The 24,859-nt window shown below is 38.4% G+C and overlaps 3 protein-coding genes across 3 annotated transcripts; 1 reads left to right on the top strand and 2 right to left on the bottom strand.

Annotated features, from left to right (window-relative positions):
* The first annotated feature begins 27 nt into the window (after nucleotides 1–27).
* Nucleotides 28–3,858, top strand: LOC117791014 (prolyl 4-hydroxylase subunit alpha-2). Its single transcript, XM_034630643.1, has 6 exons — nucleotides 28–197; nucleotides 2,063–2,217; nucleotides 2,301–2,457; nucleotides 2,524–3,373; nucleotides 3,430–3,595; nucleotides 3,656–3,858. Exons 1-6 carry the CDS (start codon nucleotides 28–30, stop codon nucleotides 3,754–3,756), a joined length of 1,599 nt encoding a protein of 532 aa, XP_034486534.1. The 3' UTR covers nucleotides 3,757–3,858.
* A 1,003-nt stretch (nucleotides 3,859–4,861) lies between these two features.
* On the bottom strand, nucleotides 4,862–24,692 carry LOC117790370 (prolyl 4-hydroxylase subunit alpha-1-like). Its single transcript, XM_034629805.1, has 11 exons — nucleotides 24,267–24,692; nucleotides 14,962–15,160; nucleotides 8,951–9,102; nucleotides 8,724–8,880; nucleotides 8,480–8,667; nucleotides 6,380–6,549; nucleotides 5,834–6,316; nucleotides 5,701–5,766; nucleotides 5,563–5,631; nucleotides 5,405–5,501; nucleotides 4,862–5,338 (listed from the first exon to the last, which is right to left on the bottom strand). The coding sequence occupies exons 2-11, from the start codon at nucleotides 15,150–15,152 to the stop codon at nucleotides 5,253–5,255; spliced, it is 1,659 nt and encodes a 552-aa protein (XP_034485696.1). The 5' UTR covers nucleotides 15,153–15,160; nucleotides 24,267–24,692; the 3' UTR covers nucleotides 4,862–5,252.
* LOC117790369 (myb-like protein Q) lies at nucleotides 10,000–12,759 on the bottom strand. Its single transcript, XM_034629804.1, has 2 exons — nucleotides 11,155–12,759; nucleotides 10,000–10,650 (listed from the first exon to the last, which is right to left on the bottom strand). The coding sequence occupies exons 1-2, from the start codon at nucleotides 12,487–12,489 to the stop codon at nucleotides 10,315–10,317; spliced, it is 1,671 nt and encodes a 556-aa protein (XP_034485695.1). The 5' UTR covers nucleotides 12,490–12,759; the 3' UTR covers nucleotides 10,000–10,314.
* Nucleotides 24,693–24,859: the final 167 nt, after the last annotated feature.

Here is a 24,859-nt window from a genome sequence, read left to right on the forward strand (position 1 = left end):
CTGATCATTTACATATTATTATTTTTAATGAAGTATCTAAATATTCTGGCAATTGTCTTGCACTTGGCCATTTCCAGTGCGGAGTTCTTTAGCTCGACAAGCAGTCTGGAGCAGCTATTACGTACGGAGGTGATACTGTTATCAGAGCTACAGAATTATGTAAACGAAATAAAAGAGCATGCGGAGTTATTACAAAGGTGGGAAATATGTTAAGAAATATTTGAATTCTTCTAGAAACTAAAACTACAACGTTTGAAGTATCAAAAGAAAAGTCGAATGTATGAAAGTCGCAGCCCACAAAAGAGTTCAGTGTCCAAATTAAATCTGGTTTTATTTGCAATTCTATTTGATTCAAATGAGATCAATGAGTTGGCAACGATTTCAGCCTATAAAGCTGTATAAATGGCTTTTCTTGTTAATACAAAATCAATCTGACCTTATGAATATTTCAAAATTAATAAGCAACTGACGCCCACAGTCAATTTTATTATTAATGTATATAAAGATGTGGCTAGTTTCCCCCGCAAATAGTTTCTTTAGTCTTTTTGTCAAAACAAATGGTTGATCATCGAATTATAAAACGGCTTTAACGGATGCAAGAGTAGCTTTATTAGCTGGATTTGACTTTAACTGAAATTAACGGCCGCCTTAGTAATTTTAATTCATTTAATTACATATATTATATTCCCACTTAACCGGTTTACATTATGTCTCTTAAAGAGCTGTCTTGCCTAAGAGTAAAAGTTAAGACAGACACATAAATATTTACATTTATTTATCTATCATAATAAATATTAATTTTTACACCTTTGCTAATAGTTATAAAAATTTATTTTTTTTTAATTTATGAGCTGCTAATTTCTCTAACAACTGATTTTATCCACACTCACTTATATTTTTGTTTTGCTATTTTTTTTTTTTTTAGCATTTTTTGATGCTTAAAATATTTTGTACTTCATTGCTGCTGTGCTTTATATAAGTATACAATAGCTAAATGTTTATGCGGTTATTAAGTTAAAAATGTCAACGACTTGCCAACCTTTTGTATTAGAATAAAATTTAAGATACAAATTCCATAATTCACTTTTATACTTTTGTTTATGTGTCGGACGTTGCAAACCGGCTGACCAAAAATCTCATTAGAAGCTCCGTTAAAAAATTATTCTCAAAAATAAAACATATATGTATGTATATACATTTTTTTTTCTCGTACTTATAATAAATTTGACTTTATATCGAGCAAAATGTTCAACCAGTTTTGAATCTGTTTACATCATTCAATAAGCAAATTCTGTCGAGCAAATTGCATAGTTGTTGATTTGCCATAGCAATTTCTTTATATTTATCTATTGAGAAATGAGTTGAACACGGACCGCAGATTGTTATTTATGACTGTGGGGCGCTTAGAACAAACGAGTGCTACCACTTAATGGACAATATCGATAAAAATCGCGAACAATCAATTCGAAAGATGCTGCGGCTATTTGCCTTTCAAAGTTATGGTGCTATTTAATTCTTCGATAAATGTGTCTTAAAACAAAAGTGTCAAATAAAAAGCGTTTAGTTTTTAGAGTTTTTTATAGCTATCTTTTATAATACTCTTGCTGATTGCATTATAATACTGTCATCAGATGAAAATAGCTAAGGTAGTAAACATCAAGTCAAACTGACAAGATACTAGGACTGTAGTAAGATTGATAGAAGTTTGATTATTTTTGTAGATCAGAATCAGACACAGAAATTTTACTTTACTTAATTTATCTACTAGAGTATTTCAGCTTCGTTTATTTAAAGTAGTTAAACCTACCTTGTTTTATCGTGTGTTTTATAATCATTTAATTAATTTAACTATGACAAAGTAATAAAGTGTTTTTAAATTTGTTGCCAGGTGAAAAAGCAACACCTGAGTTGGGTTCCAAAAAAAACAAACACATGACTGATAACTAAAATATGTAAATTATTGTGGGCTTATGCAAATCGAAAACAAATATACAGCAATTTAAAGTGTGATTAATGTGTAATGAAGTAAATCCCAAATGGAATTTCATCAATGTTCTTTTAGTGAAATCGATGCTATTAAAGCGGAGCATCTAAGCGCCTCGGATAGCATCGAGGGTTACCTCAACAATCCGGTGAACGCGTTTCGATTGATAAAGCGACTGCACAGCGATTGGGAAACCTTCGAGAGCAATGTGGAGAACGAGGCGAGTCGCATAAGTTGGTATCAGATCATGTTCCCGGCTAGCTGTTATCGATATCTGTCTAAATCACTTTGTCTATGCTCTCGATTAACACAATAGATTACCTCGAGGCAATTGCCGGCCACAGGGAGAACTTGAGCTACCCCACGAAGGAGGATTTTGTGGGCACAGCCTTGGCATTAACGCGACTGCAACAGACCTATCAGCTGGATGTTGGCGAGCTGGCGAGTGGCATGTTGAATGGTGTCAAATACGGGTGAGTGACGATGGCCGTTGCATGTGGCAATCACAAATCATGCTCGACAGCTCGATGATGTTGCAGGGCGCCCATGTCCTGGCAGGACTGTTTTGTGCTGGGCCAGCATTTGTATGAGTTGCGCGATTACAACAACACTGTGCCCTGGCTGCAGCAATCCATGCAACTTTTGGTGCAACAACACTACGCTGAGGAGTCCGCTTCACTGGACTTCATGGAAGCTGTCGTCAGTTATCATCAGGCGATGGGCGACTATCAAAATGCACTGAGTCTGATCAATCATGTGCTATCCGTGCAGCCGGAACAACGGCTGCATCTGTTGCAGACGCGTTTCCAGCTCGAGCAGCTCATCAGGGATGGTGTGAAACGCGGCCTGATGCATGAGGTGATGCGTAGTCCAGGGGACTATCACGCCAGCCGGGAGTATCAACTCTATCAGCAGGTCTGTCGGCAGGAATTGACGCCAACTTCCTCAGCCCAACGTGAACTGCGCTGTCGACTTCACAGCCGATTAGCTTATGTGCCTTACAAGCTGGAGGAACTGCACCTAGATCCTTATGTGGTGCAGGTTCATGACGTTATTAGCCCTAAGGACTCCATTGCGCTGCAGAAACTGGCTCGACCAGAGCTACAGCGATCGCAGGTTTATACTCTAGGTGGAAGTGATCCAACCTCTGCCAACTTTCGCACCAGCAAAGGCACCAGTTTCCACTACGGAAAGCATCCGGCCATGCAGAGATTGAGGCAACACATGTCCACTATATCGGAGCTGAACATGAACTCCGCAGAGTTGCTGCAAATCGCCAACTACGGCATTGGCGGACACTACGAACCTCACATGGACAGCTTTGACGAGACCCATGACTACAGTCAAGATGTGGACAGTACAAATCGTCTGGCCACTGGCATCTTCTATGTGAGTACATCTTCTGAATTCTCATACTCACTTGTTAATCACTTAACTTCTCTTAGCTATCTGATGTGGAAGCCGGTGGTGGCACCGCCTTTCCCTTTCTGCCACTGCTGGTTACACCTGAGCGAGGCAGCCTCCTCTTTTGGTACAATCTTCATCCTTCCGGTGACCAGGATTATCGCACCAAGCATGCTGGTTGTCCTGTTCTCCATGGCAGCAAATGGAGTGAGTATTAAATCAGCATAATAAATATATTTTTGAATTAAAAATGTACTTTGTCTGCAGTTGCCAATGTCTGGATACGCTTGAGACACCAAGACCAAGTGAGACCCTGCAAACTGGAGAGGAATCATGAGATCTCTTTGCCCTACAAGAACTACAGCTAATAGAATAGTATTAGGTGATAATTTCAATTTATTCTGCCGCCATTTGTGATAAAAATAGACAGAAATTTAAAATAAAGTAATTTACTGATTTGATTAAAGTAATGCAACGGCATTTCTCAATTCTCACTCATTCTCACTAATAGTACAGGGTAATCGGAACTCCTGCATGCTCAAATGAATCAAAATATTGGCTTGGATAACCCAATTTTGAGAGAATTTGGGATTCTCCTTCAGTTGATCGTAGCACTTTCCAATCTTTGACAAGACGTATGCTCAATCGGAAGGCATTCAATGGTTGTTCCCAGTATTCATCTCCCAGTTGGTTGGCAATTTGGTGCTCACGCTTCACACGTGCCACGAAACAGTCAACAACATCAATCAGCCACAGCTACGTGCAACAGTTTTCTACAACATTTTCTCATACCTGCGATACTCATCCAACTGTTGTTGCTGTTTCTTCAACTCTTTTTCCAGTTGCTAGAACTCGCCACTGACAAGGATGCAGGGCAATAGCAGACACACAGTTATACTAAAGCCTAGACTTAACATTTTGGTATTTAACTAAATGTATCGAGCTGGCCAAGGACTTGTTGGCTAATAAAGTTATTATTAGCAATTAAAGTTTGATATAAAGGTATTTCTAGCAACCTTGGTAATGTCCCAAAGAATTCCAGTAAATACTGTCACGCATCCAGAATAAAGCAGATGTGGTTAAGTAAACAAAGTGGAGAATAAATTTTCTTACGTGCTATTTTAACTGAAATCCATTGAACAATGCTGTCAATTTATGCACGAGCAAATAAATCAAATGCACCCACATAATGCCCATAAGGAGAGCCAACCATACAAATACACATACATACGCATCACATACATACGCATACACACACAAACGCATACACACACACTGACGCACTCCCACACAAAGAAATCCATGCACTTTGCTGTCTGCGTAAATTGAATTTGCCGCGAGCACTGAAAAGTATGCAACACATTTTACACGTTGTTTACAATAACCTGAGTCGACACATATAGCGGCCAGGATAATGGTTATCCATGGCCACAGTGAGCACTCGTTATGTGGGTTGTTTAAAAAAAGGTTTGCTTCAATTTCTTGTATTTTATTTACACTCGTTAAGTGTGTTCGTTTTAATTGAGATTGCTTTTTTTTGTCTAGTTGTTAAAACTATCAATATACAAAAAGTTGATAAATTCAATAATAGTAGCATGCCTAAGGTAAAAACTAATACCAAAACAATGGTATGTAGTTGGAAAAAAAAGATGTATGTGATTGAGTGTGTGTGTGTGTGTGTTGAGCAGCAGCCGGGCCTCCATTTTAGGTGTAGGTGCTGTATTTACAATAGGAATAGAATTCGATTTCCGGCTGGTCAAGTTACATATGCTTGTATGTAGGTATGTAAGTAGAAAGAGTAAGCACATAGAGGCAGCTGGCAGTTGAGATATCATCCAGCTTCAGCATTCTTTTAGCAGTTGCCCTAGATGGCGAAATCACCATGATCTGCTGTCAGATCGCAGGGTCTTCTGAACTCCTGACCACGCTCATGAATCCACTTGTTAGAGACTGCAAAAGATTAAGAATTAAGATTGAGAAAAGTCCATGGAAGAAACTTTGAAACTGAAAACTTACCCCATTTGCTGCCAGTCAAAACTGGACAGGCGGCATGTCGCGTTCTCACATCTCCTTCGCCCGAGCGATGCAGATTCATCCAAAATGCCGCCGTGCCCTGCAAAGATAATACCTTATATATTTGGGTTCACATAACTTACAGTTTTTGTGATGCAAACCTTTTTGGGCCACAGTGCAGCATGCAGCGAAGTAAAGACTGTGGCGCCACCCTGCTCCACGTCGCTCATCTGGAGAGGAAAGGGAAAGTTGGTAAGAAAATGTTATACATATTTGAATTATGTCTGAGAAGAACTTACATAGAAGAGCATGGTGGCAATGCGATTGCCTAGATTGAGACCCTCGAATGCGCGCTTTTCCTCACGCTGTGAAATGGAAAGGAAGGAATTTATATTTAAATATTTTTATTTAATTTATTTATTCGGTACTCACCCTCGCAAAGTCAAAGTGCGGCTCGTAGTGACCACCGATGCCGTAGTTAACCACTTGCAGCTCCTCGGCAGAGTCCATGTCGAGACCCGTCATGTCGGCAGTGCGTTGCACAACTGTGGCAATAACACGATGCTCAGCGGTCTTTAGCCAGGCTGACTTGCTGATGCGATAGTTGGCAGTTTCCAGAGCACCCGTCACCGAATTCTGCACAGTGGCACGCCGGAAACGTGGACGAGCCATGCGCTTGAGCACCTCAATTTCGCTGTCGTACATGGCGTCGTGATAGATGACAATGTAGGGATCCATGTGGGCCTCCTCGAGCTTGAGTGGCGCCAGCCGCAAGAAGGGCACATTGTTGCTCACATAGCGACAGCGTAATGGTCGCATATCAGCTGGAGAAGGTTTCAGTTCACCTCGACAGAGCATTTCGTAGGCCTTGCGTTCGGTCATGTCGAAGACACCCGGATCGCTTTTAGCCACAGGCTAAGAGAGTAAACAGGAAATGAGAAATGCAATCGCTGAAATGGGAAAAATGCATTAACTTGCCAGATCAGAGACGGGTATCTCGTCGGTGCCATCGTCGCCCTTCATTTTCCTCAGCTCCTGCAGGTGGGCAATTTCCTTTTCGTAAAACTTCTTGTTTCCATTGGCACGCTCATGGTTCGGCAGCAATTGCAACAGCTCATTTGTCATGGTCAGTGCGCTCTCCACGTTGCCTGTCCATCGCAATATTCGGTGGAGATGAAGGCGGAGCAGAAGGTGGGAAAGAAGACAAAATTAATTGCTGCCTAAAAGCATGCTTCAGTTTATTTCTTCATTCTTGCACTTTAAATTGCCAGGCAACCAACACATAGAATACGTGCAAATACAGTAGACTCTCGCTAAAGCAGACTATTTGATATTACCCAAACATTAAAAATTCTCTTTGAACTTTCAATCACCTTATGCCACTTCTTTAATGTTTAATACTCTTGAGATTTACATTTCCTTAGAATTGCTCTCAGTGATATATTTAATACATTAAATGATAGACCCTATGTTAAATGCATAATAAATTATTTATACGCTCCCAAGTGTGCTGTAATTTCCCTTCCTTCCCTATCGTTTTGATGTTCTTTCTTAATGCCAAGCAAAAACAACGTATGCTAAAACGCACAACTAAAGAAAAACAAGTTTTATTTGCAGCCGCAAAGACAAACTTTTTACTTGTCCTTTTACTTTTTGTTTGTCTTGGCCAAAACTTTGTGAATAGACTTTGAAAATATGTATTCATTTTTATTTAAGTCCTGACCGTATTTACAGTAGTATGTCAATGTCCTTTTGGCTTTCGGCTCTCGACCGTGAGTTAAGTTTGTCAAACTTAAAAACACTTAAAGCGAACACTGAATTTCATTGAATTTTTTCGGTTACTTCAACCTCAACCTTCTCAAATTGGTTGGATATTTAAATCTGCATTTCGCATGCCGTTGGCAGGAATTCTGACACATGTGTGCTAGATACAAGGCAACGCCACAAAATGCCTGAGAAGCAGGAAGGAAGGCAGGGAGCAGGCGTACATGTTTTTCCCACAATTTCCACAATATGACGGCAGGTTCCGTTGGCCAAGGACCGCCCATAAATTCTGTCGAGCCGCATTTTTTATGCCGCGCTAAAACAACAAAGGCAAAAAGCTTTGACAGGTCACGCAGACACAGATATGGAAGCAGAAACAGATACAAGATACACACAGAGACACGTAAAGATGGAAAAAGTGTCTTCGGAAACACCGCAGCTAAAATGTCCTTGCTGACTTATATGTCGATTATAAGATATAAATAATAAATAGTAACAAAAACTACTATATAAATTTATAAATTAACTAAAAGTCAATTCAATTTGATAAAAATTTAATAAAAATCATAAATAATGATTACATGTGATTTAATTTTTCTCACTCAGTATTTAAGTATTTTAAGAATTTAAAGAACTTAAGAAGTATTGAAACATATAATAATTTCGGCCCTGATTATAATTTTTTGAGAGTGTATTGATCCAGAATATATATAATTTATGGTGTCAACCAAGCTTCCTATAATGCGTTGCATACTTTGTGACATGGTTAAAATACTCTCTGCAAAATTATAAATACAGATAGAGTTATGTGTGTAGCTTTCGCAGTGAATTATCACTGTAAATAAGGACTCAGGGTTAGGGGTGCAGGTTAAGGACCTAAGCATCTTTTATACCCTTGGGCAACTATCGGGGTAATAAGGCATTAATAAACCGTACTTGGGATTCCGCAAACACGAGTACGTGCATTTACTGTCAGCTGTAGAAGTAGAAGTAGCTACGTGCTTCACAGAATACTCGGAGGCGACACTAAACCAGTCACAATATTGCTGTTGCAACAATTTTTTGCACTTAACGACCTGAGCTTAATCGCTGGAGAGCGAACCAAAGTGCAGCTCAATCTCACCTGGCAAAAAAGGGAACAGCAAAGTGCAATTTCCTGCAGCCAAATGGGCAGTGTCATGCAAACGAGACAAGGCAAGAAAGGGGAATGGCACAGAGGGGGAGTAACAGTAAACAGCCACAGGCAAATGGTAAATGGAGAGAGAAAAGCAAAATGGCCACAAAAACAGCTGGTCACGTATTTTGTGTACTTACCCTGTTTGTAGGTGGAGAATGCGAGGTATTCGAGTAAATCGGCACGCGTAAAGCTTTGCGTCTGATTGTGTGGCTCCTCCAGCATGCGGGACATGGCCTCGTTCATCCACAATACGGTATGGTAGTAGTCCCGATTAACATAAGACTGTCGTCCCAGCTCGAAGCAATCATCAGAGGACATTGCGGTGCTGCATTCAAGTTCAAACTCTAGTCGTAGCCTAAACAATACTTTGCATGCACTTACCTGTACTGGATGCCATTGAGCTTGCCCCTTGCCACACTGGACGTGTCCAGTTGATAGGTGTCCTGCAGTCGTAGCAATGCCACCGCCGCTCCATTAAGGTCCTCATCCGAGGGAAACTTCAACACGTTGCGATATTGCGTGAGATTTTGCACAAAATCTTTAGAGTGTGTTAGCAAACAGTTCAATTTGAGATTACCAAGTGCTAAGAATGTGTTCCGTTATCTTACCCGTGCCCACATCGTGCTCCATTAGGTTCTCCACTTGCCGCCAGTCGGTGGTCAGTCGCTTGGTCAACAGATATGCATTGATGGGATTCGAAACGTAGGCGGTAATATCACTGGATGCATCCGCATGTTCTCTTTGGTATTCATCCATTTTGCTGAAAGTTCAATAATGCTAAACAGTTTACAAACCAATTTTGTTAGATTTACAATGCAATTACAAACTAAATAAACTCGATTTCTGAGTTGCTACTTAAGTTAAAGTTTTCACAGATTTAATTTGCGCTCTACTCATTAAATTAATTATTTTGTTATGGGTCATTTGTTGATGGTGGAAAGAATTGATGAATGGAAGGGATCTAATCTTAAACTAGTAAAGTATCTTCTGTGTAACGTTTAATCCCTCGTTGGGAAGTAGGTCGAATTTTAAGAGAGTGAACTGTTTTGAACAGAGGATACAGGAAAAACGTTTGACAACAATTAAAATGAGACTGTAAATCTTTAAAGTATCTCAAAGTTCATAATAGATCTTTAAATCTCTATTGAAAGTTAATCATTTATTAACTTCTTCAACATATTGTTATGGTTCAATTTTCTGGAAATAAGTTATTGCATTTTCTCAATTATTGTCCCTTTGTCCTAATTTTTGTACGTCTAAAAACTTATTTAAAATTGTTTAAAAAAAATACAAATTTATGACAAATTAAGACAAATAACGAGTGCACTCTGAGAAGATAACATCGATTAGCTGGATAGAAATTAAAATTAATCTACACAAAATTCAATGCACTTATGCCTTGAAAACTGGCTCCTTCAATTGAAAATAGACTACTCAAAATTCAAAGACTTAAAAAACAGAGAGATCGAGATAAAAGTCAACAACTTGTATAAATTTATCATGCTCTGAAATGTGTGCTTCTGCAATTTTAAGCAAGACGAATGTTCAAACATTTATCAAAATATTAAGAAAAAACTTTGAAATTGTGTGTTATGTGATTTGTCGTAGCAGAAAATTCAATGGGCAAACGAATAAAAATTAATGACAATTTATTGAATTTCGTGCGCTTTTGTTGTATAATATTTATTGGTGTTTCCATGTTTTGGTGCATAATGTCTTATCTTAAGTTTTGAACAATAATTTAAAATTGATTTAACAATAAATGCGTTTAAATTAACGGATCCCAAATGAGATTCCTATTATTATAAAATATTTACAGTCTTTGAGAACAAAATTCGCTGAAAGGAATTTCGCGTCTGTTGAATTATTAATACATTTTTTTGGTCTCTTAGCCGTTCCGGGTGTTGCTAGCTGGAAATAAAACTAAAAGCTTAAGCTAATTAAGAACTAGACTAAAAATAGAAACTGGTGCTTAAGCCACATTGACGCGGTTATCCGGTGGTGGACGATAGCACCACAAGCTGCCAATGACGCCGAGGCCAATGAAGAACATGGTAAAGGTGGACAATCCCAAGATGACGCCAGTGGTGACATCGTGCAACGGCAGACCAGGAAACGGATCCAGGACGAGAATAAGCAGCAGGCCACAACACTTAAAGAGGCAGAAGATGGTGACCAAGATGTAGCCAGAGGTGTAGCTGCGATTTGGCAACCACTCGCAATGCCGCGACCGAAAGCCAAGGAAACCGAGTCCGATGCCACAGAAAGAGGCAACCAGACCAAACTGCAGGTAAAAGGACTTGCCAAACTAAAGGATAGAAATAAAATGCAATTAGTAAGGAAGATAGCTAAAAAAAAAACCATATAAAAACGTAAAAGTCGAGTACACACGACTTTGAAAAGCTCGGCAACAGTCTTTAAAATAAAATTATTTTGTCTTTTGTATAAAGTATATATTATAACATTTGATTTTTCTGCTTAATTGGACTTCTAATGGTCTTTATGAAACGTACAAGAACGTTTCACTATAGTAACTCTAAAGAACCTGAATGAGTAAAGTTGGAAGAATATAAAATTCATGTTGGAAGCAATACAAAATTTTAAATAAATATGATTTGCGTCTAGTGTTTATACACGAACTTTGAGGCCAAATTTGGTGCCTCTAGCTCTTTTAAAGAGTGTCTGAGAGCGACGCTTTGATACAGACAGCCGTACAGACAGACAGACAGCCGTACAGACAGACAGACAGCCGTACAGACAGACAGACAGACTTTTCAGTTAAAGGTAATATAATAAGGTGGAATCTACTTACGTGCGCTATCATATAGATAATGAGTCCGGCATTCATGGTGCTGCCCAAGACGAGCATCAGCGAGACAATGGCCAATGTGATGGTGGCATTTGCCACCTTCTGTGGATACGAGTTGTGCCCATTGCCAGACTTGCCTTGCAGACTGCTCAGATCCTGTTCCTGCACTCGGGGACTAATCACCGCCATGGAGCGATCGCTTGCCACAACTTGTGGCGTGGCTGGCTTCACCGTCTCGTAGTGCAGCCGCTGTGGCGAGAGTCGCTGCTGGCGCAGGGGCAGAGCGGGGGACGGTGCGACGGAGACGGTCGTCTGACGGTGCAAGTTGATGTGCTGTTGACTCTGGTAGAGTTGTAATTGCCGCTCGCGTTGCAGCTGCTCGTGGTGTGCCGCATTGCGGGGCGTGGAGTGTGCTAGACGCGGTGGTGGTTGCATTTTGCGTGGTGTCGTCAACAGTTCGTGCAGCGCTCGTGTGGCAGCTGCCGCATTTCGCTGCTGCGGCGTCGATGTGCGCATATTGAACTGTTGGCTCAGCTCCGTGTTGCTGAGGCAGGTTTCCTGCTGGATGTGGGAGGACTCCTCGGCCAGATCCTCATCATCCGCTTCAGTGGGAATCACCGCATAGCGATGTGCACGTCCATTGTGCATCTGTATGATCTCCTGATTCTCATCCACCAGCTCCTCATCCTCCGCCGTGGGCACCATTTGATAACGCTGATTGCTGTTCTTGTCCACAATCAGAAAAGTTTTGCTGCCAAAGTCGCTGGAGAAGGCGTGTTTAATCTTTGCCGGAGGCTTGACTGGCAGCGAATTCAAAGTGGGCGGCAAGCTGGCGAATTGTGTCTCCTGCTGCTGTGGCTCCTCATGGAACGAATGTGGCTCCTCATCCGACTGCAGGCCTTGCCGTGAGCCATAACGATCGAGATTATCCTGCGATCTGGCCAGACGCTGAGCTGCCTGGCCAGGCACAATGGCATAACGACTGCCAACTGCACCCAGCTCCTCGAGAGGCACCAAGGCATAGCGTCCGCTCTGCGACTGTTGTTGTTGGTGTTGTTGTAGTTGTAGTTGTTGTTGTTGCGGGTGTTGCAGCTGCAATTGTTGTTGTTGTTGTTGCTGTTGGTACTGTTTACGCGTCACCGAACGCGTCGACATGCTACGCTGCATGCGGAGCGGCCCCTCGCGTGGATCACGACATGGCGGCGGCACCACTTGACCCGCCTGAAAATTCAGCTGCAGGCTGCGATTGTAAATGGACTCGACACGATTGCTCGAGGGAACCGGATAGAACTCGCTGTTCTGGCAAAATGCCGGATTCGTATAATTGTGCATTGACATGGCCGCACTGTACTTCAATCTTTTTCACTGTCACTGTTCACGGTCACTGATCACAGTCACTGTCACTGTGAGGGACACTTTAACGTAATGTTCTACAAACTGTTGTGCTTGCCACGACAACTGCGTCTCGACTGAACTGCGTTGTTGGCTGCCAGTCGCTTCTCGACTTGGCAATTTCCTGCGCAGGCGCGCAGTCGAGTGGATCGACGCAGGCAGCGACGCAAGCAGCGACAGCGACGCAAGCAGCAACAACAGCGCGTGCGTTGTTCCCCCCTTAATAAATATAAGCATTTACTTGGCTTACATATATATGTATTTCTACACATAATAATTGCGCTCAAGACACCCGTATAACAATAACAATAAGAACAACAACAACAATAAGAACAACAACAACAAAAACAAGACGACGTTTGGCGCGTTCCGTTTCGTTTTGTGCGGCAAACATCTGCTCCTGTTCCTGCTGCTGTTGTTGCTGTTGTTGCCCCTTGTGGCATTGAGGGTTGAAACGTATGTATATTTCGGCCACAAATTGTAGACGCAGCCGGCGCTGCATTCATGCCTTTTTATCAGCATTTTTTGGAATTTATATGTATATTTACTCAACTCATATCGACAATGCAAACGAAATAGGCGACACCCGGCAGTATATAAGCATGTATAGAGGGACTCGTATATACCCTCTAGTTAGACAGAGGAGAGTGTATAAAACTCCCCTTGATAGTGTGCAGCTCAAGCGACCGTTACATTTGAGCTGTGTGTGCGAGTGTGTGTGTGTGTGTGAGAGATTATATGTGTGTGTTTAAGGCTTATCGAGTGGGCACCGACTTTCGACACCCTGCAACACCCTCTCTGCCTATCGCAACCTCTTCCTACCCTATTTCCCTCTCCCTCTTGCCCTTTTTTCCACACTCTATTCATCTAACATTGCTCACTCTCTCTTTCGCCAATTCTTTACACTCCTCCCCAACCACTTTCTGTTTCCCCCTTACTTATTTTTCACTCCCTACCTCTTCCTTACATCCTGCTCCTCTTTCTCCCACTTCTGTTCCCCTCTTTCTCTCTCTCTCTCGTTCTCTCTCTCTCTCTCTCTGTAGCTATGCATTTATGAACAGCGCTTTGACTTTTGTCTGTGACTTGTCTATGCTGGCCAACTTAATTGGATTTTGGCCCCAACAAAGCCAAAGGCAAAAACATATCAAATCAATATTGCAACTGCAGCTTCCGAATGTCCCTAAGCTGCAACTCGCCCCCTCTCTAGCCACGGGAGATTCAAGGCTGCAAAGGGCAAAAGGATCTCTGGTAAATGCAGCTGACAAATAGATGAAACATTTGCTGACTATTTTTTTGGAAATGGCAAAATAAAGTCAGCATTAAATTTTAATTTGAGACAGCAGCAGGCGAGCAGCGGCACGCGCCACATGCGGCAGCCAGGACGATGTCGACAACCTCTACGACAAGGACAAAACAGCTGACAGCTGTTGTGCTGCGAGGATCTCTCTCGACGCGTCCTTATTGTGACAAAACAGACGTCGAGGGCACAAATGAGATGGATCCAGAGCGAGGACCAGAACCAGGACCAGCACCGGGTTCCTGGCTTCACATTTGATTAGGGGAGTTACCTTACCACATCCGCTGCGTCTTCTTATCCTGCATCTACACATCCTTCCGCTGCATGCAACTATTTACTTCATAAATATGTATATATACACATAAACACTGTCAGTCTGCCTGGGGTAGCTTAAGATATGCTGGGTAAATAGGGCTCTTTGAGTTTGGCGCCGCATAGATACAATGGCAATGTAGATACTCGTACACGTACACGATTAGCAGCAGATGCAACAGCTGCCACACGCACGTGGCAAAAATGCTTGTGCAGTGACACTAAATGCACAATTCTGTGTCACCTGCCCTGTCTACGAGTGAGACTCACAGTCTTAGCTGCCTTGTAAAGCAAAATGTATCTCAAACGTATGTAAATCAAACTTTAAGATATTTTATGCTTAAACAGTCGCATCTAGAAGATACTAATTCTTATAAAAACATCTACCTCATATGTATGCAAATCAAAGGTAAAGATACGCATCGCTAGATTCACAAGAATATATGGTAGCTCAGATTGTCTGCAGTTGTATTTACATCATAGAATTTATCTCAAGTCTATGCAAATCCAGCTTAAAGATTTTCAATGTTTAAACAGCAAGACATTTGATTGACTGGCATCTAGAAGATACTTATAGACAGTACTCACATATGAAGATAATCTATCCTACAGTTGTACTTACATCGAAGGAAAATGTATCTCAAATGTATGCAAACTTAAAGATATTTCAAAGTTTCGCATCTACAAGGTACTTAAATGTATGTTTGTATAATAAATTATAATGTTTCATATAATACATGTATACTACATATATCTAAAAGATACCTCACACGTCTTGCAACTAGAAGATACTTCTCGAAAGTACTCACGTCTTGAGATAGCTCAGCTTGTCCTCCTGCACACGTATATAACCCTCTAAATTGCTTATTAATACGGATTCAGTCTCAAGTAGTTCCTCCATCTCCGCCAGCGCCGTGTAGACCTCGCCGTGCACCAAAATTCCCAACATGGCCAGCACAAGGACGCCGAGCGTCAATTTCCAACGGCGACAGGACGACATCGCGTAAACTGCAAGGACAGAAAAGAAGAGAAAAAAGTTCAAAGTTAAAGCATTTGAAATTGCACTTAATGTGAGTAGCCCATTAACTTGTACGAGTATAAACCCATTAATGTCGACAATGTTTGCAGTTCAGTTAAAAGCCTGGCTAATTACTGCCCTGCCAGCTGGTCAGAACTGAATTCGCCATTGATTTTGCATTGAATACTAATTAAAGTGGTTTTCAAATGAGACTTTGCTGTATTATGTGACATGCGACTTTCACACTCGTATCGATTCGTTTTCTGTTAGCCAACTTCAAGTTGGCAACAGACAACCTGAAGGATGTCTTCTTATCTACAAACAAGAAAACAAGATTCGGTTGAAATCTGGCCACAAGGCAACTTGACCTCGTAATTTAATTTAATGAGCTATTTCGATACCCTGTTGTCATAAAATAAATTGCCCAAATGGGTATATTAATTAACGTAACAGGTAGCAGGAATTTTCTCAATTTCTCAAGAAATTCAACGTCTTTAAGATTATATTAATTTATTAATCGTATAATAAACACCAAAAATATTGGCATAGAATAACTCATAGTCCGTCTATATCTCTTTGCTGCTCAATAATAGGATATCCTCCTAGTCAATCATTTTCTATAAGATTGATTCCTTTGTATTTAATTTGGTCCCACGTACAATGTAATTGTTATATGACTTTTGGTTTACTTTTGCTATCAAAACAGGGAATAACAGTCAAAGATGTACAGCTTGTTATTTGAGACTAACAAATACCCTAGACATAGATACATTCAAGTGTGAACTGTATTTTTGATTAATTAAATTGGGTTCCCATTCCAGTTTTAAACTCCAATTAGTTGAGGCATCGTCAACACCTTGTAGTTTATTCTATTTAATTTTCAGATAAATGAATTAGTATTGCTATTAATTAGTGAGTCTTTGTTTATTCCCCTACTTAAGATAAATGCGCTTTTAAACATGTTTTATGGTTTGCTAAATAAAGTTTAATTTGCATTTAAAGTGCTTCATCGATTCATTTTGTACTGCGAGTCGAATTGTGCCCCAACTGCTGTTGCAGCTGCCTCAAGAGGACAAGCTGCTTGTGGCACGCGCTTTACAAATGCTGTTTAATTAATCAGCATTAATTATATTCCACCCACACAATACACACCATACACCAAAAGGGAGAGAGAGAGAGCAGAGACTACAGTAAGTAGACCACACATTACTACACTTACTTTCCTTTGATAAGTGCACACATTAATCAAATGTTTAATGTTCCCTTAATTTAAAAACATTTAAAGTCAAAGATACGGCCAAAACCGGCTACCTGACCATATTCAATATTCGTTGATCGTTAGCTAAAAACGACAAGGCATTCACAGAGAACAACGTTTTTTCTCTGCCTCTTGACTCTTCCTCTCTCTCTCTCTCTCTCTTTTGTCGCTGCTCCATCCGATGTTAATTTTTTCATATGCAAATCAAAAATGTACAACATATATAGACTTATTCAATTGCAACCGCAGATACCATTAATAAAATGGAAGATAAGATAAAATATTTAATTTCTTAAGGAAATTTAAAGTGAGAAATTAAAATTGAATTTGAGATATTTTTAATCAGTATTCCCAGTCTTGGTTTAAATCATGTAATCATCACAAAATCTTTGTCTAGCAAATATTGAATCTGATTTTAAACGATTCAATTTTGATGAAAATTGACAACTTTATGCAACAGACAGTAAAAAGCGTGAAAAAATCCCATAATGTTTAAATTTATATTCTCAATTAGCATTAAAAGGATAAGGTGTCGTTTTATAATATTTATGACATCGAAGTAAATATCTAAATTCAAAGGAATAAAATATTTTAAATGAATTTTATTTAATTTGAATTCAGAATAAATTAAGATGCTACAACTTGATTAAAATGACATTCCATTTAAAAATCGGATCATTTTTTATGAAGTTATAAGAGATCAAAGTTTTTGAAAAAATGTCAAAATTGGATGATGGATGGCTTAGAATCGAAAAAATATCAAATTTTCTAGATGATAAAAATTTTAATACAGAATGAATAAAGAGGCCAAACCATGATCAAAATGACATTCCGTTTGAAAATCGGTTAATTTTTGATGAAGTTATAAGAGATCAAAGCTTTTGAAAATATGTCAAGGGGTATGTATGGAAAATTAGATGATGGATGGCTTAGGATCGAAAAAATATCAAATTTTCTAGATGATAAAAATTTAAATATAGAATGAATAAAGAAACCAAACCATGATCAAAATGACATTCCGCTTGAAAATCGCTTAATTTTTGATGAAGTTATAAGAGATCAAAGTTTTTGAAAAAATGTCAAGGGGTATGTATGGAAAATTGGATGATGGATAGCTTAGGATCGAAAAAATATTAAATTTTCTAGATGATAAAAATTTGAATACAGAATGAATATTGAGGCCAAACCATGAACAAAATGACATTCCGTTTGAAAATCGATTAATTTTTGGTGAAGTTATAAGAGATCAAAGTTTTTGAAAAAAATATAGAAAATTGGATAATGGATGGCTTAGGATCGAAAAAATATCAAATTTTCTAGATGATTAAAATTTGAATACAGAATGAATATAGAGGCCAAACCATGATCAAAATGACATTCCATATAAAAATCGGTTAATTTTTGATGAAGTTATAAGAGATCAAAGTTTTTGAAAAAATGTCAAGGGGTATATATGGAAAATTGGATGATGGATGACTTGGGATCGAAAAAATATCATATTTTTTACATGATAAAAATTTGAATACAGAAGGAATATAGAGGCCAAACCGAGATCAAAATGACATTCTGCTTGAAAATCGCATAATTTTTGATGAAGTTATAAGAGATCAAAGTTTTTGAAAACTTGTCAAGGGGTATGTATGGAAAATTGGATGATGGATGGCTTAGGATCGAAAAAATATCAAATTTTCTAGATGATAAAAATTTGAATACAGAATGAATATTGAGGCCAAACCATGAACAAAATGACATTCCGTTTGAAAATCGATTAATTTTTGGTGAAGTTATAAGAGATCAAAGTTTTTGAAAAAATGTCAAGGGGTATGTATGGAAAATTGGATGATGGATGGCTTAGGATCGAAAAAATATCAAATTTTCTAGATAATAAAAATTTGAATACAGAATGAATATAGAGGCCAAACCATGATCAAAATGACATTCCGTTTGAAAATCTGTTAATTTTTGATTAAGTTATAAGAGATCAAAGTTTTTGAAAAAATGACAAGGGGTATATATGGAAAATTGGATGATGGATGACTTGGGATCGAAAAAATATCATATTTTTTACATGATAAAAATTTGAATACAGAAGGAATATAGAGGCCAAACCGAGATCAAAATGACATTCTGCTTGAAAATCGCTTAATTTTTGATGAAGTTATAAGAGATCAAAGTTTTTGAAAACTTGTCAAGGGGTATATATGGAAAATTGGATGATGGATGGCTTAGGATCGAAAAAATATCAAATTTTCTAGATGATTAAAATTTGAATACAGAATGAATATAGAGGCCAAACCATGATCAAAATGACATTCCGTTTGAAAATCTGTTAATTTTTGATTAAGTTATAAGAGATCAAAGTTTTTGAAAAAATGACAAGGGGTATATATGGAAAATTGGATGATGGATGGCTTAGAATCGAAAAAATATCAAATTTTCTAGATGATAAAAATTTGAATACAGAATGAATACAGAGGCCAAACCATGATCAAAATGACATTCCGTTTGAAAAGCAGGTCAGTTTTGTTCAAGTTAGGACAGTTGCAAATTTGTTAACTCTTTGACCTAGCAACTTTATTTTTTTTTTAATTAATTAGGTAATCAAGTGATTTCAGTAAGAACAGAGATTTTCATTCATTCATAGTTCCTGTAAGTTTTTTTGAAAAGTCAACTTAATTTTAATGAAATGATTTTAAACAATCTGTATTTTTCTTTAATGGAATCAAAAAGTCAAAACTCTAGTTTAGTTTTATACAAAAAAAAAAGTATGACGCTTTTAAACCTATCTGCTTTGTGCTATATTTAATTTAATTAATGGACTAAATATTCTAAATTAATAGGAGTGAACACATAAAGATGTGCTAAAGAGCAACCAACGGACTGTCAGTGATTTTATAATAGAATTCGTCCCAAAAAAAAAGTGGTCCGTTTTGATCGTCAAACCGGTTTTGCATAAAATTCCAGTTCTCGACGCTGATCTTAGCTGTTTGATTAGAAAGGGGCGCCAGAATGGACAGAATCAGGCAACAGAAAGTGGCAAGACTAATGGATGCAATAACGGTTTATCTAGACAATGACAAAGTTTTGATGTGTTTTTTTGTCGTGTCGATTGCAACATATTCGATGGTGACGATTAATTCGAGTTCAAAGAACTTTTCGGCTGTGAGGAAATCAGTTTACCGCATAGTTATGCAAATGTATCTGACGGATACGCGTGGCTGATGCTGCAATGCCGCAGCAGAAACAAACCTCCCATTGTTATGGCTAACAAAAAAAAAAAAACCATTTAATCATTAACGGTACTCGCCAAGAGCCAAGAGAACGTTACACAATCAAACTTATTGAAATGCAAATATTATTTTTTTTAATGGGGCGTCCACTCCACAACTGCTTGAGCTTCTCCAATGCTTGCAGATACTGCGAAAATTCAATGAAATGCGTGAGGAATGTTTTCTTTTAATGAGTTCACTGAACCGCACCAGCTGATCATTCTGGGTTTCTCGTTATTTTCTTAAATTATCACAAGCATTTCTTTTGCTGCAACACAGCAAAAAGAAAACCAACAACACAGGCAACCTTAATGAAATTGGACGAAAATACTTGCAAAAGGCAAATTAAATGTAGGGCACGGAGAATTTATGCTTGAAACGGCAAGAATTTTCCAAAAGTTCTGCATACACATTACAATTAACTTTGTACCCAACGTCGAAATGTGGCACAAATAAATGAAAGCTATGTTTTTTTAATGTTGAAATTCTCAAATTCAGCAAAAGATTCTTTGTTCCACTTCAAAAAACAAAAACACTTTCAATTTTTATCAATTTCAGCTTGTATTTTACTCATATTTAATATTACCTAATTGGTATACTAAATACAATAAGACACAATCCAGATGAACAAAATGTCAATCTAATAAAAATTACCATAGATACTTGAAAGTTTGGTTTTAGATATACAATAAAAATATAAAATACTAAATGTGTTGATTTCACAATATGCAACCGATAAGAACTAAACGTATGTTAATTAAAAACTCTTTCATAAATAAGCTTAAAATATTCAAATTTAGATTTGAGCATATTGTTCATTCATAACTATATATAATCAAAACTTGAATTTAATTTCGAGCTACTAAACTATTTGCATTGTCAATTACTTGTTTATTTATTGCTTGGCATCACTTAAATATTTTGTAGTCTTGATAACACCTAATCTATATTTATGCATGTTTACTTCTTGAATACTTAAAATTAATTGATAACGTTTTATTTGAAAAAAAAAAGTACATGATTATATTTTTTGGACTATTATTTGTATTTTTTCATATTGTTGTACCTATATGTTATGTTAACATCAAAAATATTGTTTAATAATTTTAATAAATTTAAAAAAAATATATATATAAAATCAAGTTTACTTTCAGCAGAAATATATGCATATACAATTTTTATCTTAATTAAATGGAATTTAATTTAATTAATTTTGCAGTATAATTTTGGCATTCGAATTTAATTAATAATTAGATTTTGTCTGATAAAATTGTAAAATAATCGAATAGGACACGTTGGTCAACATAAACATAATTTAATTAGTGTGCAACATCAAGCTGCACTTTTGTGGCAGTTGCCACAACATGCCACATTCGCATGGAATGCAAGTGTTGTTGCCTCAGCAAAATCGCTTGCGTGTTGCCCATGTTTGTTGTTGTTATTGTCTGGCTGCCAAATGTGTTGCTTTATGCAACAACCAAATTTGTTTTTTTTTTTTTACTTTTGTTGTTTTTCTGTTTGTTATTTTGCGGCGGCTTCTTCCTTCTTCTGCTTCTGCAATTCTCCATAGCAACAAAATTTAATTGTTTTCCTCTTGTTGTTTTTTCTTTCTTTTTTTTATGCTTGCATTTTTTACTTGCGCTTCGTTGCAATTAAGTTATGAAATATTTTGCACAAAGCGCTGACTAAGCTCATTAGCTAAATGAAGCGACTGGCACACTGACAAGCTGATAGAATGACTGGCTGTCAGATATATCACATATATATTTATATTAAAGTCAGCTTAAATTTCCTTAACAACATAAAAGCGAGTGTAACCACAGCCCGTTACCTGGAGCTATTTATGTGGCACGTTGCAGTGTGGCACAACAGAACCGCAAGTGCACAAGCTACTGCCCACACACACACACGTACACACACGTACATACACACACGTTTAACTTGCCACATGCAACAGACAACACAAGCTATTTTCCAGCTTGTTTCCTGCCCCTTTTGACACCGACTTCAGATGAGGCAACCAATTCAAATGAAACTGTCAACAGGCAGCTGCAATATAGAAGACAATTTCGAAGCGAAGGGTGTGGCAACATCATCAGGTGCAAATGTCATAGTACAAGTGGCGCCTCCCAACACACACTCACCCCTTTGGGGCATGCTTCTACCTGTTCATTAGTTTTATGTGGAGCTCGGGGACTGAGGTTGCCACTCAGAGGCTTAGTCATAACTCTGCCAAACAGAAGCTCCACTGACATTTATGCGACGCTTAATTTGGGGCGCCACCAAACGCTCGTGTTGACATTTGCCACTGCAGGCTGACAATGGTCTTTGTCTTGGCTATAATGCCACACGGATTCGTTGCTTGACTTTAAATGCCAGCTAAGACACTTGACTCTACGTGCTGACCTTCTGCCATTGCATTTGGCCAACTTGGATTCGCTTTTTTTTTTGGCCAAGTCGAATTGACAGCAGTACTTTTGGGTAATTTCCATGTGCAGTCTCTCTCTAAATTTGATTTAATTCGCTTGTTAGATGCGCCTTGTTGCCGCTTTTTGTTGCCGCTTTGAGCGGCAAGCAATTTGCTTGTCAGCCAAGTTAACGGGCTGCGAAAAGTTTCTTTAACAATTTTACTTAATCTGCGGAAAATGCTGTAATACTTGCAGCAATACGTTTGATTTGTTCCCATTCAGTTTTTGGGCTTCTAACAAAACTTTTCAATTCCATTTGACGTTAATTTAATTGCCATAACTTTTATGATGATGATGCGACCCCGAAAAACTGTCATCAACTTTCGAGTTCAACTTGAACCCAACTCAATGCGGAAAAAGGAGAAGAATTATATTAAATATTTACAAGGACGGAGATCCGTTATTTAATGGCCAAATGTTTCAAGTGCAACAAACAAGTTTCATAATTATGAATGACAAATTACAATGTGCATAAATTTTACATAGCGATTCACCTTGAAGAGCTGGAGTTGGAAAACATAAGCGTAGTTGAAACCGGTTGAAATAGTTGAGATAAAAGCATGAAATAAAAAAAGATGCGACTTTGGCTAATACTGCTGCCAATTATACAATAAACTGGCAGCTGCAACTGCACTTTAAATGGCAATTGAAATTGAAAATGTAAGTGGAAGTGGAATGGCAGTTTCAGTTGAGATCTTCGCGACTTGTTAGGAAGTGTTTTCATTGGGGGCAGTCGGCAATTAGAGCAACACTTTCATTTGGCCTTTTGAGATACTTTCCTTTTTCTTTCTATTAGCCATGGCCACGACTGAAAAGGCTCTTACTGGACTCTAGTTTAATGAAATAAACTTCAATTGAGTTAGCAAATTTACAATTGGATTTCAATTATAAAAGCTGCTCACGTTTTCTGACCGGTTTTAAGAGTTAAAGTTGCGAGACTTGTGAATTGAAAATAAAAACAATCAAGAGAATACCCAAATATCATATATTACATGCAAATGTTAGCTAATTTGGCATATAGACGTGAATTATGAATTTTTTGTTGGCGAGTGCAACAAACTGGTAAGCCAATTATTAAAAATTAATAAATTTAAGCAAATTGCCGTTTAATTGTAGCCAATGATATTCGCAAAAACAACAGGGTGTGTTTATTTCAAATATATAAAATGAAAACGAGTAAATAATTAGCAAGCTTCAATGACATCTAATTGGAATCTTATTGATACCTACACTGCGCGCTCGATTGAGATTCTTATTTGAATTTTGTACAGTTGGCAATCAGTGTTGTCAATTTCTTAGAGGAGAATATAGCTATTTCTGGCATGAAACCATTTTTGAAAATAGCCATATTTCTGGGTAATAGCAATTTTAAAAAATTTCTAGCAATCGAGCTCTGAAAATAGGCAAAACTAGCTATAAAATAGCTTAGCTGCCATTACTTGTTCGTGGTTCCAGTTCCAGCACTGGTTCTATTCCAGGCACTCTCTCGCTTAGGGATGTTTTCCAGTGAACTCGGAACATAAACACAACCGAATGACGGGTTAAAGGCAACGACAAGATGATAAACGAACCAAAACAAATGCGGGGAAATGTCTACGTGACTGCGGGAGACTGAATTCGATTCCCTTTATATTCCTCGCCGTTGCAGCGACAGCATCCACATAACATTTGATTCGAGATACTTTACTTATCGCAAAACTGGGAGCATTTGACGCGTGTGACGGTCAGCGACAACGTCGACGCTGGCAGCGGCAGCGGGCATCAATTGAATCCACACATGTGTGGACAGTAATAGCAACGACTACAACTATAACAACAACGACAGCGATAAATTTAACTGCACAAATACTAAAATAAATACTTATGAGCATAAGGAAATCATATTTCTAAAATGACGTAGGCTCAATCTCTCTGGAAATTTCTTTCTAATCAAATGTTGAATTCAATTTTGTTGACCCACATTTTATCAAGGCAGAGGGAGATAGTCACTGAGCGACAGAGACAAGACGCTTATCAGTGCAGGACGGAAGCTGCACACTAGCTAACAAGTCGATCATATGGAACACGTCAGCTTCCACATTCAGATTCTTTTCACTTACACAGAGTCTATGATTTCCTGTGAACTTGTTGTCTCCTCTTCAGTTCAATTCTTAACGCGTTGGCGGCACTTCTCTTGTTCTTGCCTTTCTCTTGTTTTTGTTATTGTTATTGTTATTGATTGGTTCACCTTTTGTTTACAGTTTATCAGAGTTCTTTCACACCCAGACACCGCAGCTGAGTTAAATTCTTGCACTCACTGTTGCACGCACTGCACTTGCAACTTATAGTTCACATATAGCTACGATATATATACTTCTGTTTATATATATCTGACATATAACAAAATTAATGTAAGCACACACATGTGCGTAATTTTCGTTCACTCCTGAATTTGATGCCTTTTGCCTTTGTTATTGCATTCGTTGGTTGGAACGTGTCCACAGTGCGTCCGCGCGTTCAGCAGCACAGAATGGAACTGAAACTGATGTTGTTGCCGCCGCCTTAACAGCACGTACCTCAAGACAGAGCGGTTGTCTGGTTTTGTTTTGAATTTCGTTTCGTGAGAGCTAAAATCCACTTGTAGTCCACACTTAGCCGAGACAACAACCAACGAGTCGGTGCGCATTGAAACAGCTGATTGTGGAAGCTGTTGCG

Source organism: Drosophila innubila (genome assembly GCF_004354385.1).
Source record: "Drosophila innubila isolate TH190305 chromosome 3R unlocalized genomic scaffold, UK_Dinn_1.0 2_E_3R, whole genome shotgun sequence".
NCBI classification, from domain to species: domain Eukaryota; kingdom Metazoa; phylum Arthropoda; class Insecta; order Diptera; family Drosophilidae; genus Drosophila; species Drosophila innubila.

Coding starts and splice junctions, on each gene's coding strand:
- LOC117790370 (XM_034629805.1), bottom strand. CDS start 15,152: ATGTCGTCCTGTCGCCGTTGGAAATTGACGCTCGGCGTCCTTGTGCTG. Junction 8,881..8,950: donor GGAGCACGATGTGGGCACGG/GTAAGATAACGG, acceptor CACACTCTAAAG/ATTTTGTGCAAAATCTCACG. Junction 5,632..5,700: donor TTGCCACCATGCTCTTCTAT/GTAAGTTCTTCT, acceptor TTTCCTCTCCAG/ATGAGCGACGTGGAGCAGGG.
- LOC117790369 (XM_034629804.1), bottom strand. CDS start 12,489: ATGTCAATGCACAATTATACGAATCCGGCATTTTGCCAGAACAGCGAG. Junction 10,651..11,154: donor TTATCTATATGATAGCGCAC/GTAAGTAGATTC, acceptor TCTATCCTTTAG/TTTGGCAAGTCCTTTTACCT.
- LOC117791014 (XM_034630643.1), top strand. CDS start 28: ATGAAGTATCTAAATATTCTGGCAATTGTCTTGCACTTGGCCATTTCC. Junction 198..2,062: donor CATGCGGAGTTATTACAAAG/GTGGGAAATATG, acceptor ATGTTCTTTTAG/TGAAATCGATGCTATTAAAG. Junction 3,374..3,429: donor TGGCCACTGGCATCTTCTAT/GTGAGTACATCT, acceptor AACTTCTCTTAG/CTATCTGATGTGGAAGCCGG.